At 38.5% G+C, this 17,158-nt stretch overlaps 1 protein-coding gene across 6 annotated transcripts in view; it reads right to left on the reverse strand.

Annotated features, from left to right (window-relative positions):
- The window catches only part of LOC128687915 (protein tramtrack, alpha isoform), a 113,653-nt gene that overhangs the window by 67,423 nt on the left and 29,072 nt on the right, over nucleotides 1–17,158 (reverse strand). For all 6 annotated transcript variants that reach the window (XM_053775515.2, XM_053775513.2, XM_053775516.2 and 3 more), the window contains exon 4: nucleotides 8,381–8,442. In XM_053775515.2, the coding sequence (XP_053631490.1) occupies nucleotides 8,381–8,442 (62 nt within the window). The remainder of the gene's footprint in view (nucleotides 1–8,380; nucleotides 8,443–17,158) is intronic.

Genomic DNA, 17,158 nt, shown 5'->3' on the forward strand with positions numbered 1-17,158 from the left:
CTCTCAAGCTGGTCCTAGTGGCATTAAAAGAAGGGAAGTAACCCCGAAAAAGGACTTGTCACCTCAAGTCTTAATGGAAGGGGATTCCCCTTCTAAACACTAAGACCATCAACACACTCCCCTCTTCCCATCCCATCAATCATCACCAGATCTTCAATAAAGGTAAGTGTCATGTAACTGTGCATGTCTTCTTCAGTTTGTGTGTATTAAAATTAATATTTCAAGTGTTAAAATTTTTTTTTTTTCAATACTTTTGGGTGTCTTGCACGGATTAATTTGATTTCCATTATTTGTTATGGGGAAAATTAACTTAACTAACGATTATTTTGACTAACGATGAGCTCTCAGGAACGGATTAATAGCGTTAGTCGAGGGTCCACTGTATATATATATATATATATATATATATATATATATATATATATATACATATATATATACATATATATATACATATATATATACATATATATATATATACATATATATATATATGTATATATATATGTATATATATATGTATATATATATGTATATATACATATATATATGTATATATATACATATATATACAGTGGACCCCCGCATACCGGACGCATCGCATACCGTACAATCCGCATACCGCATGCTTTTTTCGCAAAAATTTTGCCTCGCATACCGCCCAAAAACCCGCTCACCGCCCTTCGTCTGAGACACGTCCAATGTGCGGCCTGAGCCACGCTCGCATGTTCCGCCGGTGGCATTGTTTACCAGCCAGCCTCCGCGGTAACATCCAAGTATACAATCGGAACATTTCGTATTATTACAGTGTTTTTGGTGATTTTTTCTGGAAAATAAGTGACCATGGGCCCCAAGAAAGCTTCTAGTGCCAACCCTACAGCAATAAGGGTGAGGATTACAATAGAGATGAAGAAAGAGATCATTGATAAGTATGAAAGTGGAGTGCGTGTCTCCGAGCTGGCCAGGTTGTATAATAAACCCCAATCAACCATCACTACTATTGGTGGTACAGCTCCTGCTGTACCACTGTCAGCTGCTGCTGCACTGTCAACTGCTGCTGCACTGTCAGCTGCTGCTGCTGCTGTAGCACCGTCTGCTGCTGCTGTAGCATCGTCTGCTGCTGCTGTAGCATCGTCTGCTGCTGCTGTAGCATCGTCTGATGCTGCTGTAGCATCGTCTGATGCTGCTGTAGCATCGTCTGCTGCTGCTGTAGCATCGTCTGCTGCTGCTGTAGCATCGTCTGCTGCTGCTGTAGCATCGTCTGTTGCTGCTGTAGCATCGTCTGCTGCTGTTGTAGCATCGTCTGTTGCTGCTGTAGCATCGTCTGTTGCTGCTGTACCACCGTCAGCTGCTGCTGCTGCTGTAGCATCGTCTGTTGCTGCTGTAGCATCGTCTGCTGCTGCTGTAGCATCGTCTGCTGCTGCTGTAGCATCGTCTGTTGCTGCTGTAGCATCGTCTGTTGCTGCTGTACCACCGTCAGCTGCTGCTGCTGCTGTAGCATCGTCTGTTGCTGCTGTAGCATCGTCTGCTGCTGCAGTAGCATCGTCTGTTGCTGCTGTAGCTTCGTCTGTTGCTGCTGTACCACCGTCAGCTGCTGCTGCTGCTGTAGCATCGTCTATTGCTGCTGTAGCATCGTCTGCTGCTGCTGTAGCATCGTCTGCTGCTGCTGTAGCATCGTCTGTTGCTGCTGTAGCATCGTCTGTTGCTGCTGTACCACCGTCAGCTGCTGCTGCTGCTGCTGCTGTAGCACCGTTGTTGGTGTGGCTTATTGAGAATACCAAGAAACAATTAACCCCAGAGGATTTTCCACCCAGGATAACCCAAAAAAGTCAGTGTCATCGAAGACTGTCTAACTTATTTCCATTGGGGTCCTTAATCTTGTCTCCCAGGATGCAACCCACACCAGTCGACTAACACCTAGGTGAACAGGGAAAAATGCCTGGAACCAGTGCTCATATTGGTGAATTTAAAGCCAGCAAAGGTTGGCTTGAGAGATTTAAGAATCGTAGTGGCATACACAGTGTGATAAGGCCTGTTCTGGAAGAAAATGCCAAACAGGACCTACAGTACTCAGGAGGAAAAGGCACTCCCAGGACACAGTGTCTCATCAGTCATTGCTGCATCTTCAATAAAGGTAAGTGTCATTTATTCTTCATTTAGTAGAGTAGTACATGCACAATATATATTGTGCATGTACTACTCTACTATTGTGCATGTATCCTTCTCTTTGTGTGTAGGAAAATGTATATTTCATGTGGTAAAATTTTTTTTTCATACTTTTGGGTGTCTTGCACGGATTAATTTGATTTCCATTATTTCTTATGGGGAAAATTCAATCGCATACCGAACATTTCGCATAACAACCAGCCCTCTTGCACGGATTAAGGTCGCTATGCGGGGGTCCACTGTATATACATATATATACATATATACACACATATATATATACATATATACACACATATATATATACATATATACACACATATATATACGCAAAACAACCACTCTGAAAAAATAGAGAAATTCCAAGCGCTTTCGTGACTACTCACATTATCAAGGAACATAGTTCCTTGATAATGTGAGTAGTCACGAAAGCGCTTGGAATTTCTCTATTTTTTCAGAGTGGTTGTTTTGCATATTCTGAAATCACCTGTTTACTGTGATCTTATTGCACATATATATACATATACGTATATACATATATTTACATATATATATATACTTTTTTTTTTTTTCAACAAGTCGGCCGTCTCCCACCGAGGCAGGGTGACCCAAAAAAGAAAGAAAATCCACAAAAAGAAAATACTTTCATCATCATTCAACACTTTCACAACACTCACACATTATCACTGTTTTTGCAGAGGTGCTCAGAATACAAGAGTTTAGAAGCATACACATATAAAGAACCACAACATATCCCTCCAAACTGCCAATATCCCAAACCCCTCCTTTAAAGTGCAGGCATTGTACTTCCCATTTCCAGGACTCAAGTCCGACTATATGAAAATAACCGGTTTCCCTGAATCCCTTCACTAAATATTACCCTGCTCACACTCCAACAGATTGTCAGGTCCCAAGTACCATTCGTCTCCATTCACTCCTATCTAACACGCTCATGCATGCTTGCTGGAAGTTCAAGCCCTTTGCCCACAAAACCTCCTTTACCCCCTCTTTCCAACCCTTTTGAGGACGACCCCTACCCCGCCTTCCTTCCCCTATAGATTTATATGCTTTCCATGTCATTCTACTTTGATCCATTCTCTCTAAATGACCAAACCACCTCAACAACCCCTCTTCTGCCCTCTGACTAATACTTTTATTAACTCCACACCTTTTCCTAATTTCCACACTCCGAATTTTCTGCATAATATTTACACCACACATTGCCCTTAAACAGGACATCTCCACTGCCTCCAACCGTCTCCTCGCTGCTGCATTTACCACCCAAGCTTCAAACCCATATAACTGTTGGTACTACAATACTTTCATACATTCCCTTCTTTGCCTCCATAGATAATGTTTTATGACTCCATATATACCTCAATGCACCACTCACCTTTTTTCCCTCATCAATTCTATGATTAACCTCATCCTTCATAAATCCATCCGCCGACACGTCAACTCCCAAGTATCTGAAAACATTCACTTCTTCCATACTCCTCCTCCCCAATTTGACATCCAATTTTTCTTTATCTAAATCATTTGATACCCTCATCACCTTACTCTTTTCTATATTCACTTTCAACTTTCTACCTTTACACACATTCCCAAACTCATCCACTAACCTTTGCAATTTTTCTTTAGAATCTCCCATAAGCACAGTATCATCAGCAAAATGTAACTCTGTCAATTCCCATTTTGAATTTGATTCCCCAAAATTTAATCCCACCCCTCTCCCGAACACCCTAGCATTTACTTCTTTTACAACCCCATGTATAAATATATTAAACAACCATGGTCACATTACACATCCCTGTCTAAGACCTACTTTTACCGGGAAGTAGTCTCCCTCTCTTCTACACACCCTAACCTGAGCCTCACTATCCTCATAAAAACTCTTTACAGCATTTAATAACTTACCACCTATTCCATATACGTACTTGCAACATCTGCCACATTGCTCCTCTATCCACTCTATCATATGCCTTTTCTAAATCCATAATTGCAATAAAAACTTCCCTACCTTTATCTAAATACTGTTCACATATGCTTCAATGTAAACACTTGATCTACACATCCCCTACCCACTCTGAAACCTCCTTGCTCATCCGCAATCCTACATTTTGTCTTACCTCTAATTCTTTCAATTATAACCCTACCGTACACTTTTCCTGGTATACTCAGTAAACTTACTCCTCTATAATTTTTACAGTCTCTTTTGTCCCCTTTCCCTTTATATAAAGGGACTATACATGCTCTCCGCCAATCCCTAGGTATCTTCCCCTCTTTCATACATTTATTAAACAAAAGTACTAACCACTCCAACACTATATCCCCCCCTGCTTTTAACATTTCTGTCATGATCCCATCAGTTCCAGCTGCTTTACCCCCTTTCATTCTACGTAATGCCTCACGTACCTCCCCCACACTTACATTCTGCTCTTCTTCACTCCTAAAAGATGGTATACCACCTCCCTGACCAGTGCATGAAATTACCACCTCCCTTTCTTCCTCAACATTTAAAAGTTCCTCAAAATATTCTCGCCATCTACCTAATACCTCCCTCTCCCCATCTATTAACTCCCCTACTCTATTTTTAACTGACAAATCCATATTTTCCCTAGGCTTTCTTAACTTGTTTAACTCACTCCAAAATTTTTTCTTATTTTCATTAAAATTTCTTGACAGTGCCTCTCCCACTCTTTCATCTGCTCTCCTTTTGCACTCTCTCACCACTCTCTTCACCTTTCTTTTACTGTCCATATACTCTGCTTTTCTTATAACACTTCTGCTTTGTAAAAACCTCTCATAAGCTAACTTTTTCTCTTTTATCACACCCTTTACTTCATCATTCCACCAATCACTCCTCTTTCCACCTGCCCCCACCCTCCTATAACCACAAACTTCTGCCCCACATTCTAATACTGCATTTTTAAAACTATTCCAACCCTCTTCAACCCCCCCCACTACTCATCTTTGCAATAGCCCACCTTTCTGCCAACAGTCGCTTATATCTCCCCCGAACTTCCTCCTCCCTTAGTTTATACACTTTCACCTCCCTCTTACTTGTTGTTGCCACCTTCCTGTTTTCCCATCTACCTCTTACTCTAACTGTAGCTACAACTAAATAATGATCCGATATATCAGTTGCCCCTCTATAAACATGTACATCCTGGAGCCTACCCATCAACCTTTTATCCACCAATACATAATCTAACAAACTACTTTCATTACGTGCTACATCATACCTTGTATATTTATTTATCCTCTTTTTCATAAAATATGTATTACTTATTACCAAATCTCTTTCTACACATAGCTCAATTAAAGGCTCCCCATTTACATTTACCCCTGGCACCCCAAATTTACCTACTACTCCCTCCATAACATTTTTACCCACTTTAGCATTGAAATCCCCAACCACCATTACTCTCACACTTGATTCAAAACTCCCCACACATTCACTCAACATTTCCCAAAATCTCTCTCTCTCCTCTACACTTCTTTCTTCTCCAGGTGCATACACGCTTACTATAACCCACTTTTCACATCCAATCTTTATTTTACTCCACATAATCCTTGAATTAATACATTTATAGTCCCTCTTTTCCTGCCATAGCTTATCCTTCAACATTATTGCTACTCCTCCTTTAGCTCTAACTCTATTTGAAACCCCTGACCTAATCCCATTTATTCCTCTCCATTGAAACTCTCCCACCCCCTTCAGCTTCGTTTCACTTAAAGCCAGGACATCCAGCTTCTTCTCATTCATAACATCCACAATCATCTCTTTCTTATCATTTGCACAACATCCACGCACCTTCAGACTTCCCACTTTGACAATTTTCTTCTTCTTATTCTTTTTAGTAATCTTTACAGCAAAAGGGGTTACTAGCCCATTGTTCCCGGCATTTTAGTTGACTTTTACAACACGCATGGCTTACGGAGGAAAGATTCTTATTCCACTTCCCCATGGATATAAAAGGAAAAGTAATAAGACCAAGAACTATTAAGATAAAATCAAAGAAAACTCAGATGAGTGTGTATAAATAAACGTGTACATGTATGTGTAGTGTGACCTAAGTGTAAGTAGAAGTAGCAAGACATACCTGTAATCTTGCATATTTATGAGACAGACAAAAGACACCAGCAATCCTACCATCATGTAAAACAATTACAGGCTTTTGTTTTACATTCACTTGGCAGGACAGTAGTACCTCCCTGGGTGGCTGCTGTCTACCAACCTACTACCTAATATATGTACAAGCATATATATACACACCCCTCTGGGTTTTCTTCTATTTTCTTTCTAGTTCTTGTTTATTTCCTCTTACCTCCATGGGGAAGTGGAACAGAATTCTTCCTTCATAAGCCATGCGTGTTGTAAGAAGAAACTAAAATGCCAGGAGCAAGGGGCTAGTAACCCCTTCTCCTGTATAGATTACTAAATTTAAAAAGAGAATCTTTTGTTTTTCTTTTTGGGCCACCCTGCCTCGGTGGGATACAGCCGGTTTGTTGAAAAAAAAAAAAAATAATAATTTGTAATAAGTAATAACTTGTAATAATGATAATTTGTAATAATAATAACTTATCATGAAGTTACATGAGAATGAAAGTGTTGCTCTTTATTCTGCTGTACCACTGCAGAGACGACGTGCACCAAACATGACCAGACATGTTTGTTTACACAGTACTCTGGAGCTCTGTCCTCTTGTTCTCTCTCGTTTATTCACTTTTATCTCGGTTACTCACCTCTCACCCTACATTAAGACTACAAATATTTTAGGGTAAGTAATGAGTGTACTGTATATGTATTTTATCGCTCTAGGGTGCCTTAAATGTCGTAGTAGGTGTAGTGGCCAGGCGGGTTACCATACCTCCCACACAACTTTCTATAAATAAATACTTTTCACCTCTCACCCTACATTAAGACTACAAACATTTTAAGGTAAGCAGGGAAGTGTACAGTATATGCCTTTTATCACTAGGTTGCTTCAAGCATCATAGTATATTATGTGTGGGTGGGGTGGCCAGGAGGGCTATCATACCTACCACACCTTTCTTAAATATTACTCACCTTTTGCCCTACATTTAAACTACAAATATTTTAAGGTAAATAATGAGATGTCCTGCGTGTGTATTTTATTTTTTGTTGTTTTTTTAATGCCTAGTTCTATTGCTAGATTAATATATGTTAGTGTAAACTTGTTACCTGACATTTATATGCATTTATAAGTAGAAAAAATGGTGTTCTGCTTTCCAAAGATGTCTGCTTTGTGGCGGTAGCCTGGAACCTAACCTGCCGTATAAGTGGGGCCCTACTGTATACCGATTACTTCAAGTGAAACAATGTTTGAAGTGTTAAAACACCTTGAAACATCTAATATTGTATGTATATATAGACTTAGTACAGTGGACCCCCGGTTAACGAACTTTTTTCATTCCAGTAGTATGTTCAGGTGCCAGTACTGACCGAATTTTTTCCCATAAGGAATACTGTGAAGTAGATTAGTCCATTTCAGACCCCCAAACATACACGTGCAAACGCACTTACATAAATACACTTACATAATTGGTCGCATTTGGAGGTGATCGTTAAGCGGGGGTCCACTGTATATATAGACTTAAACCTTTAAAGGCAATTAAAAAAACAAAAGAAAAAAATCATATGTTAGCATTAATAAATTGTAAATACCAATGATGCTTTTACACCGCCACTGTCGATTAGTGATCATTTTTTCCACCAACTTCAGCACATCACAAAATCATAACTTTTTATAAGATTTCGTTCATTTTCTTCTTATTTGATTTGCAAAACTGAGCTCTATCGATCTGTAAGAAAAATTTTTTTATTTTTTTTTTTTTATTTTTCAAAATTCCTCCAGCAGACAGGAATTTTTTCAGGGTATCCTGCAATTAAAAGTTAATGGAACTCTTATGATTTGCTATACAGCTTGATTAAAGGCTTACAATATCATACAATACAGTAGTTGATGATATTTTAAACATTATATAACTGATGTAATAATGAAGATGAGAGTTTTTGTATATATTGGAATTTTAATTCTTTAAAATGCACCACATTAATGTATTTAAGTATGTAATAGAAGGAAGGTATTGAATTACATTTCTAATGAGAACACCAAATAGCAAACAATAATCATATGCAATTAAAGTGAAACTTATTAAACAATCAATAACTGCTAGAAGCACTAACCTGGAGAGCTCGGCCCAGCTTGAGGAAAGCTGCTAGATGTTCCTGTTCCACCATCACTTTACCTGTATAGGGCATAATTTTTTAGTAGACTAAAAAAATATATATTTATTCATTACAAAAATACTAAGCTACCTATTATATTTTCTGACATCTTGTTCACCCTGCAGCAACTATTTAAAAAGCATGTTGATAAATTAGACACATGTGCAACTCTTGGGTATCTTTATTGAGGAAACGTTTCGCCACACAGTGGCTTCATCAGTCCATACAAAGGAGAATCTTGAAGAACAGGAGGAGAATGAGGTAATCAGTCCCTCAACCTTGAGTCGATGTGGTCAGTCCATCAATCAAGATTGATGGACTGACCACATCGACTCAAGGCTGAGGGACTGATTACCTCATTCTCCTCCTGTTCTTCAAGATTCTCCTTTGTATGGACTGATGAAGCCACTGTGTGGCAAAACGTTTCCTCAATAAAGATACCCAAGAGTTGCACATGTGTCTAATTTATCAACATGTCGGTTCTCTGAACCATTCATCTACAAATTTAAAAAGCAGTTGCCAAAATGAAAAAGCAAAGCCACCAGGCAACCTAAACATAATTTAACAAGCGCTATTCCTTCTTACATTTCACTAAATCTTTACATGATGTAGATTATCCATTCCTCGTTTCAAGTTTTTCTCTTACATGGATATCCTAATTAAAAGAGTTTATCATCCAACATCCATTTCATAAGTACAAATCACTGTACAATATTTCTACTGAACAACTCTGCTTCCCCATATCCCAAACACTCTCATAATACTATGTAAATATTCATAACATTTCCCCCCTGCATAATCCTTACCAGAGAACAATTCACAAGTTTTAGCATGGAAGTGCAAAGATTGAATTTTAATGTGAAAAGTCTAGCACCCCACTTTATTCAAGAGCTATCCAAAAACTCATACTTCTTTGTAGTATATCCAATTCTCAATATTATGTAAGAAAACAAGGCTAAGCAAAATATTGTTAATTCTATACTAAAACAGTTTCTGCAATGCAAACAGTGAAAAAACTAAGCATGATACATTCTTCTTCTTTCAACAAACTGGCTGTACCCCACCAAAGCAGGGTGGTCCAAAAAGAATAAGAAGTTTCTCTTTTTAACTTGATTAATGTATACGGGAAAAGAGGTTACGAGCCCCTTGCTCCAGACATTTTAATTCCCTCTTACGACACGCATGGCTTACGGAAGAAGAATTCTGTTCCACTTCTCCATGGAGAACATTTTATACACAGTGGAACCCCGACTTACGATATTAATCCGTTCCCGAGAACACATCGTAAGATGAAATTATTGTAAGTCGAATTAATTTTCCCCATAAGAAATAATGAAAATCAAATTAATCAGTTCAAGACACCCAAAAATATGAAAAAAAAAAATTTTTTACCACATGAAATATACATTTTCCTACACACAAAAAGAAGGATACATGCACAATATACTATATATATTGTGGGACTATACATGTACATCTACCTTGGCTGATACCTATCTCCAATACACCAAGGAGGAAGGAGGGGCAGCCGCCAACTTCAGGGAGTCCCAAAGTCTAGAAAATATGGAGAACTTGCCCATTATTAAATGTATGTTCCCATAGGCTCAGAGACCCTTGACTCATGGGGAAAGAGTACATCTAAGTTCCTTAACCCCTTGACCGTCGCAACCCCCAGTCCTGAGGTGTCTCCTGGTGTCGCAAAATTTAAAAAAAAAAAAAAAAAAAATCTTATGAAATGATAGAGAATCTTTTCCCAATTGTAATGACACCAAAAAAACGAAATTTGATGGAAAACTGACAGAATTACGCTCTCGCAAAGTTAGCGACCTCGACGATATTTACAAATCGGTGATTTCGCCCACTTTGAGCCCTATTTTCGGCTAATTCCATTGTTCCAGTCGACCAAACTCACAGCTATTTCTTTAGAACTCCATTTTTTCTATTGATTGAGTACAAGAAACTGCCCATTTACCGATTTCAACTACCCAATAACGTGGTCAGAAATTTGCAATTTGGCCAATTTCACGAAAATTAAAAAATATGACAATTTCAAAATAAGGACCAGAATGAACAATGCAGACATTCCTGGCTCTAAAATAACATTTTCTTTGCTCATCAGTCATGTCTCCAGGCCCCTGTGATATTACTCTTGCTTCCTATTTTGAATTTTTAATCAAACAAAAAATAGAAGATTTACTGTTATGCAGACTACTGCAATACTGTAATAATTGTATAAATAACATCAACACATTCATGACTGCATATTAGAATAGCTAGTTGGACATTTATTGGACAATGACATCATTTGTTCACTTTTGAACATCGGCAAAAATAAAAAATTTCCTGTACTATGAGCTCCATTTCCAGGTTCTTTTTATAGTAAAATCAATCAAAATCACCTCTATTTCTATAATATATTTTCCATTCTATCAAATGAGACCAAGAAAACGAGAATACAACCATAAATAATATACGAAAATAGACCACAAATTCGGCATTTTAATTAAAAAAAAAAAAGGTCGGAGTTTTTTTTTCTCATTATGCACTGTGTGCTCCAGGATTTTTTTATATGGTGCACACTGATCACACAGACCCATTCTCTCACATGTGGGCCTACCAGCTTTCTCCTGCTTGATTTGAAGCTGCTAGAATTTTTGAGTATATATATGTCAAACACGGTACCTCGTAAGACGTATACGTACATGTATATATGGCCGCGACAGTCAAAAGGTTAAGGAGCTAGGCAAAAGACTCATCAGGGTAACTAGGGATCCCAGGACAGCTAGTTTTCTGTTCCAGCGACTCAGCACTGCTGTTCAGAAGGGTAATGCCTGCTGTATTTGGGGCACGCGCCCCAGTTCTGAAAAGCTGGATGAGATTTTTGCACTATAATCAGTGACAAACACGTAACAATATGTACTAGACATGCATCTCTCACAGCTCATGTACCGTATATGCCATCTTTATATCAACAATGTATCTCTTAAACCTTTTGTACCATATTATTTAATAAAATACACATATTGGTAAAAAAAGAATGAAAAGATAGGGTGGTAGAGGAAGTGGAATATTTAAACAGCTTCCAATAAGAAATCCAAATACTCTTCCTTGAAGCCTTTTTATCCACTTTTCCAACGTTATGAGTCCCACAATTTATACCAGAGGTGGACCCCATTTATATATATATATACAGTGGACCCCCGCATAACGATGGCATCGCATAGCGATTTTTCCGCATAACGATTACTTTTATCGCAAAATTTTTGCCCCGCATACCGATTAAAAACCCGCATACCGATTTTCGTCCGAGACGCGTCCAATGTGCCCTCACATGTGCCGGCCGTCCCATTGTTTACCAGCCAGCCTCCGCGGTAACATCCAAGCATACACTCGGAATATTTCGTATTATTACAGTGTTTTCGGTGGTGTTTCTGGAAAATAAGTGACCATGGGCCCCAAGAAAGCTTCTAGTGCCAACCCTGTGGTAAAAAGGGTGAGAATTAGTATGGAAATTAAGAAAGATTTTGAAGGGTTTGGGGCTAACCCTGAGAAGCCTATGCCAGTTGTGGAATCCATTGTGCCTACTTCAAAGATTAAGGAAATGTGTGCAGAGTGGTTTGAACTGCAAACCTTTATAGATGAAAATCACCCTGACACAGCTGTTGCAAGCCGTGCTTGTGACTATTTCAATGACAATGTTATGGCCCATTTTAGGAAAGTCTTGAAGAAACGGGAGGTACAGAGCTCTATGGACAGATTTGTTGTGCGACAGAGGTCCAGTGACTCTGAAGCTGGTCCTAGTGGCATTAAAAGAAGAAGGGAAGTAACCCCAGAAAAGGACTTGCTACCTCAAGTCCTAATGGAAGGGGATTCCCCTTCTAAACAGTAAGAAGATAATGCTCTCCCCTCCTCCCATCCCATCAATCATCACCAGATCTTCAATAAAAGTAAGTGTCATGTAATTGTGCATGCCTTTTTCAGTTTGTGTGTATTAAAATTAACATTTCATGTGGTAAAAAAAATTTTTTTTCATACTTTTGGGCGTCTTGCACGGATTAATTTTATTTCCATTATTTCTTATGGGGAAAATTAATTCGCATAACGATTATTTCGCATAACGATGAGCCCTCTTGCACGGATTGCTGGTGTACATATTATTGTTTTACATGTCTCATAAATATGCAAGATTACAGGTATGTCTTGCTACTTCTACTTACACTTAGGTCACACTACACATACATGTACACGTTTATTTACACACACTCATCTGAGTTTTCTTTGATTTTATCTTAATAATTCTTGGTCTTATTACTTTTCCTTTTATATCCATGGGGAAGTGGAATAAGAATCTTTCCTCCGTAAGCCATGCGTGTTGTAAAAGTCAACTAAAATGCCGGGAACAATGGGTTAGTAACCCCTTTTCCTGTAAAGATTACTAAAAAGAATAAGAAGAAGAAAATTGTCAAAGTGGGAAGTCTGAATGTGCGTGGATGTTGTGCAAATGATAAGAAAGAGATGATTGTGGATGTTATGAATGAGAAGAAGCTGGATGTCCTGGCTTTAAGTGAAACGAAGCTGAAGGGGGTGGGAGAGTTTCAATGGAGAGGAATAAATGGGATTAAGTCAGGGGTTTCAAATAGAGTTAGAGCTAAAGGAGTAGCAATAATGTTGAAGGATAAGCTATGGCAGGAAAAGAGGGACTATAAATGTATTAATTCAAGGATTATGTGGAGTAAAATAAAGATTGGATGTGAAAAGTGGGTTATAGTAAGCGTGTATGCACCTGGAGAAGAAAGAAGTGTAGAGGAGAAAGAGAGATTTTGGGAAATGTTGAGTGAATGCGTGGGGAGGTTTGAATCAAGTGTGAGAGTAATGGTGGTTGGGGATTTCAATGCTAAAGTGGGTAAAAATGTTATGGAGGGAGTAGTAGGTAAATTTGGGGTACCAGGGGTAAATGTAAATGGGGAGCCTTTAATTGAGCTGTGTAGAAAGAGATTTGATAATAAGTAATACATATTTTATGAAAAAGAGGATAAATAAATATACAAGGTATGATGTAGCACGTAATGAAAGTAGTTTGTTAGATTATGTATTGGTGGATAAAAGGTTGATGGGTAGGCTCCAGGATGTACATGTTTATAGAGGGGCAACTGATATATCGGATCATTATTTAGTTGTAGCTACAGTTAGAGTAAGAGGTAGATGGGAAAAGAGGAAGGTGGCAACAACAAGTAAGAGGGAGGTGAAAGTGTATAAACTAAGGGAGGAGGAAGTTTGGGGGAGATATAAGAGACTGTTGGCAGAAAGGTGGGCTAGTGCAAAGATGAGTAGTGGGGGGGTTGAAGAGGGTTGGAATAGTTTTAAAAATGCAGTATTAGAATGTGGGGCAGAAATTTGTGGTTATAGGAGGGTGGGGGCAGGTGGAAAAAGGAGTGATTGGTGGAATGATGAAGTAAAGGGTGTGATAAAAGAGAAAAAGTTAGCTTATGAGAGGTTTTTACAAAGCAGAAGTGTTATAAGAAAAGCAGAGTATATGGACAGTAAAAGAAAGGTGAAGAGAGTGGTGAGAGAGTGCAAAAGGAGAGCAGATGAAAGAGTGGGAGAGGCATTGTCAAGAAATTTTAATGAAAATAAGAAAAAAATTTGGAGCGAGTTAAACAAGTTAAGAAAGCCTAGGGAAAGTATGGATTTGTCAGTTAAAAATAGAGTAGGGGAGTTAATAGATAGGGAGAGGGAGGTATTAGGTAGATGGCGAGAATATTTTGAGGAACTTTTAAATGTTGAGGAAGAAAGGGAGGTGGTAATTTCATGCACTGGTCAGGGAGGTGGTATACAATCTTTTAGGAGTGAAGAAGAGCAGAATATAAGTGTGGGGGAGGTACGTGAGGCATTACGTAGAATGAAAGGGGGTAAAGCAGCTGGAACTGATGGGATCATGACAGAAATGTTAAAAGCAGGGGGGGATATAGTGTTGGAGTGGTTGGTACTTTTGTTTAATAAATGTATGAAAGAGGGGAAGGTACCTAGGGATTGGCAGAGAGCATGTATAGTCCCTTTATATAAAGGGAAAGGGGACAAAAGAGATTGTAAAAATTATAGAGGAATAAGTTTACTGAGTATACCAGGAAAAGTATACGGTAGGGTTATAATTGAAAGAATTAGAGGTAAGACAGAATGTAGAATTGTGGACGAGCAAGGAGGTTTCAGAGTGGGTAGGGGATGTGTAGATCAAGTGTTTACATTGAAGCATATATGTGAACAGTATTTAGATAAAGGTAGGGAAGTTTTTATTGCATTTATGGATTTAGAAAAGGCATATGATAGAGTGGATAGAGGAGCAATGTGGCAGATGTTGCAAGTATATGGAATAGGTGGTAAGTTACTAAATGCTGTAAAGAGCTTTTATGAGGATAGTGAGGCTCAGGTTAGAGTGTGTAGAAGAGAGGGAGAATACTTCCCGGTAAAAGTAGGTGTTAGACAGGGATGTGTAATGTCACCATGGTTGTTTAATATATTTATAGATGGGGTTGTAAAAGAAGTAAATGCTAGGGGGTTCGGGAGAGGGGTGGGATTAAATTATGGGGAATCAAATTCAAAATGGGAATTGACACAGTTACTTTTTGCTGATGATACTGTGCTTATGGGAGATTCTAAAGAAAAATTGCAAAGGTTAGTGGATGAGTTTGAGAATGTGTGTAAAGGTAGAAAGTTGAAAGTGAACATAGAAAAGAGTAAGGTGATGAGGGTATCAAATGATTTAGATAAAGAAAAATTGGATATCAAATTGGGGAGGAGGAGTATGGAAGAAGTGAATGTTTTCAGATACTTGGGAGTTGACGTGTCGGCGGATGGATTTATGAAGGATGAGGTTAATCATAGAATTGATGAGGGAAAAAAGGTGAGTGGTGCGTTGAGGTATATGTGGAGTCAAAAAACGTTATCTATGGAGGCAAAGAAGGGAATGTATGAAAGTATAGTAGTACCAACACTCTTATATGGATGTGAAGCTTGGGTGGTAAATGCAGCAGCGAGGAGACGGTTGGAGGCAGTGGAGATGTCCTGTTTAAGGGCAATGTGTAGTGTAAATATTATGCAGAAAATTCGGAGTGTGGAAATTAGGAGAAGGTGTGGAGTTAATAAAAGCATTAGTCAGAGGGCAGAAGAGGGGTTGTTGAGGTGGTTTGGTCATTTAGAGAGAATGGATCTAAGTAGAATGACATGGAAAGCATATAACTCTATAGGGGAAGGAAAGAGGGGTAGGGGTCGTCCTCGAAAGGGTTGGAAAGAGGGGGTAAAGGAGGTTTTGTGGGTGAGGGGGCTTGGACTTCCAGCAAGCGTGCATGAGCGTGTTAGATAGGAGTGAATGGAGACGAATGATACTTGGGACCTGACGATCTGTTGGAGTGTGAGCAGGGTAATATTTAGTGAAGGGATTCAGGGAAACCGGTTATTTTCATATAGTCGGACTTGAGTCCTGGAAATGGGAAGTACAATGCCTGCACTTTAAAGGAGGGGTTTGGGATATTGGCAGTTTGGAGGGATATGTTGTGTATCTCTATACGTATATGCTTCTAAACTGTTATATTCTGAGCACCTCTGCAAAAGCAGTGATAATGTGTGACTGTGGTGAAAGTGTTGAATGATGATGAAAGTATTTTCTTTTTGGTGATTTTCTTTCTTTTTTTTGGGTCACCCTGCCTCGGTGGGAGACGACCGACTTGTTGAGAGAAAAAAAAAAAAAAAAAAATATATATATATATATTATATATATATATATATATATTATATATATATATATATTATATATATATATATATATATATTATATATATATAATATATATATATTATATATATATATTATATATATATATATTATATATATATATATTATATATATATATATTATATATATACAGTGGTCCCTCAATCGTCCATAATCCGTTCCTGGAAGTGGGAGTATTATCGAAATGGACGATTTTCGAATCAATTTTCCCCATAAGAAATAATGTAAATCCAATTAATTCGTTCCAGACACCCAGAAGTATCAACAACAATATTTTTTTTACCTAAGAGATAGATTTACATGCACAAAAGAATGAACATTCAACATGAAAGTTACCTTTATTGAAGGCTGTTGTTGATGAATGGAAGACAGGAAGGAGGAGAGAGGGAAGAGAGGTTATTTGGAAGGGGAATCCCCCTCCATAAGGACTCTAGGGCACTAATAAAATGTATAAATGAACATTGGTAATAGGGGTAATTGATGAGTGGAACGGTCTGCCTAGTAGGGTGATAGAAGCTAAAACATTGGGTAGTTTCAAGTTTAGGTTGGATAAATATACGAGATAGAGGGGTTGGATTTGAGTCGGACTTGCACCTGAGCTTATTGCTTGGGTAGCATTTGTTCTGTTAGTGGGTTGGATTTGTGAAGGACCGGCCTAGTATGGGCCAACAGGACTATTGCAGTGTTCCTCCTTTCCAATGTTCTAAAAGCTATGGCTTGGGTAGTTTCAAATTTAGGTTGGATAAATACACGAGTGAAAGAGGTTGGATTTGAGTCGGACTTGCACGTGAGTTTATTGCTTGGGTAGCATTTGTTCTGTTAGTGGGTTGGATTTGTGAAGGACCGGCCTAGTATGGGCCAGCAGGCCTGTTCCAGTGTTCCTACTTTCTTAAGTTCTTATTTAACATCACACTTACCAGTAAGGTAATCGAGGCTAGGACCTTGGGTTGC

The sequence above is a fragment of the Cherax quadricarinatus genome, chromosome 10, assembly GCF_038502225.1.
Source record: "Cherax quadricarinatus isolate ZL_2023a chromosome 10, ASM3850222v1, whole genome shotgun sequence".
NCBI lineage: Eukaryota > Metazoa > Arthropoda > Malacostraca > Decapoda > Parastacidae > Cherax > Cherax quadricarinatus.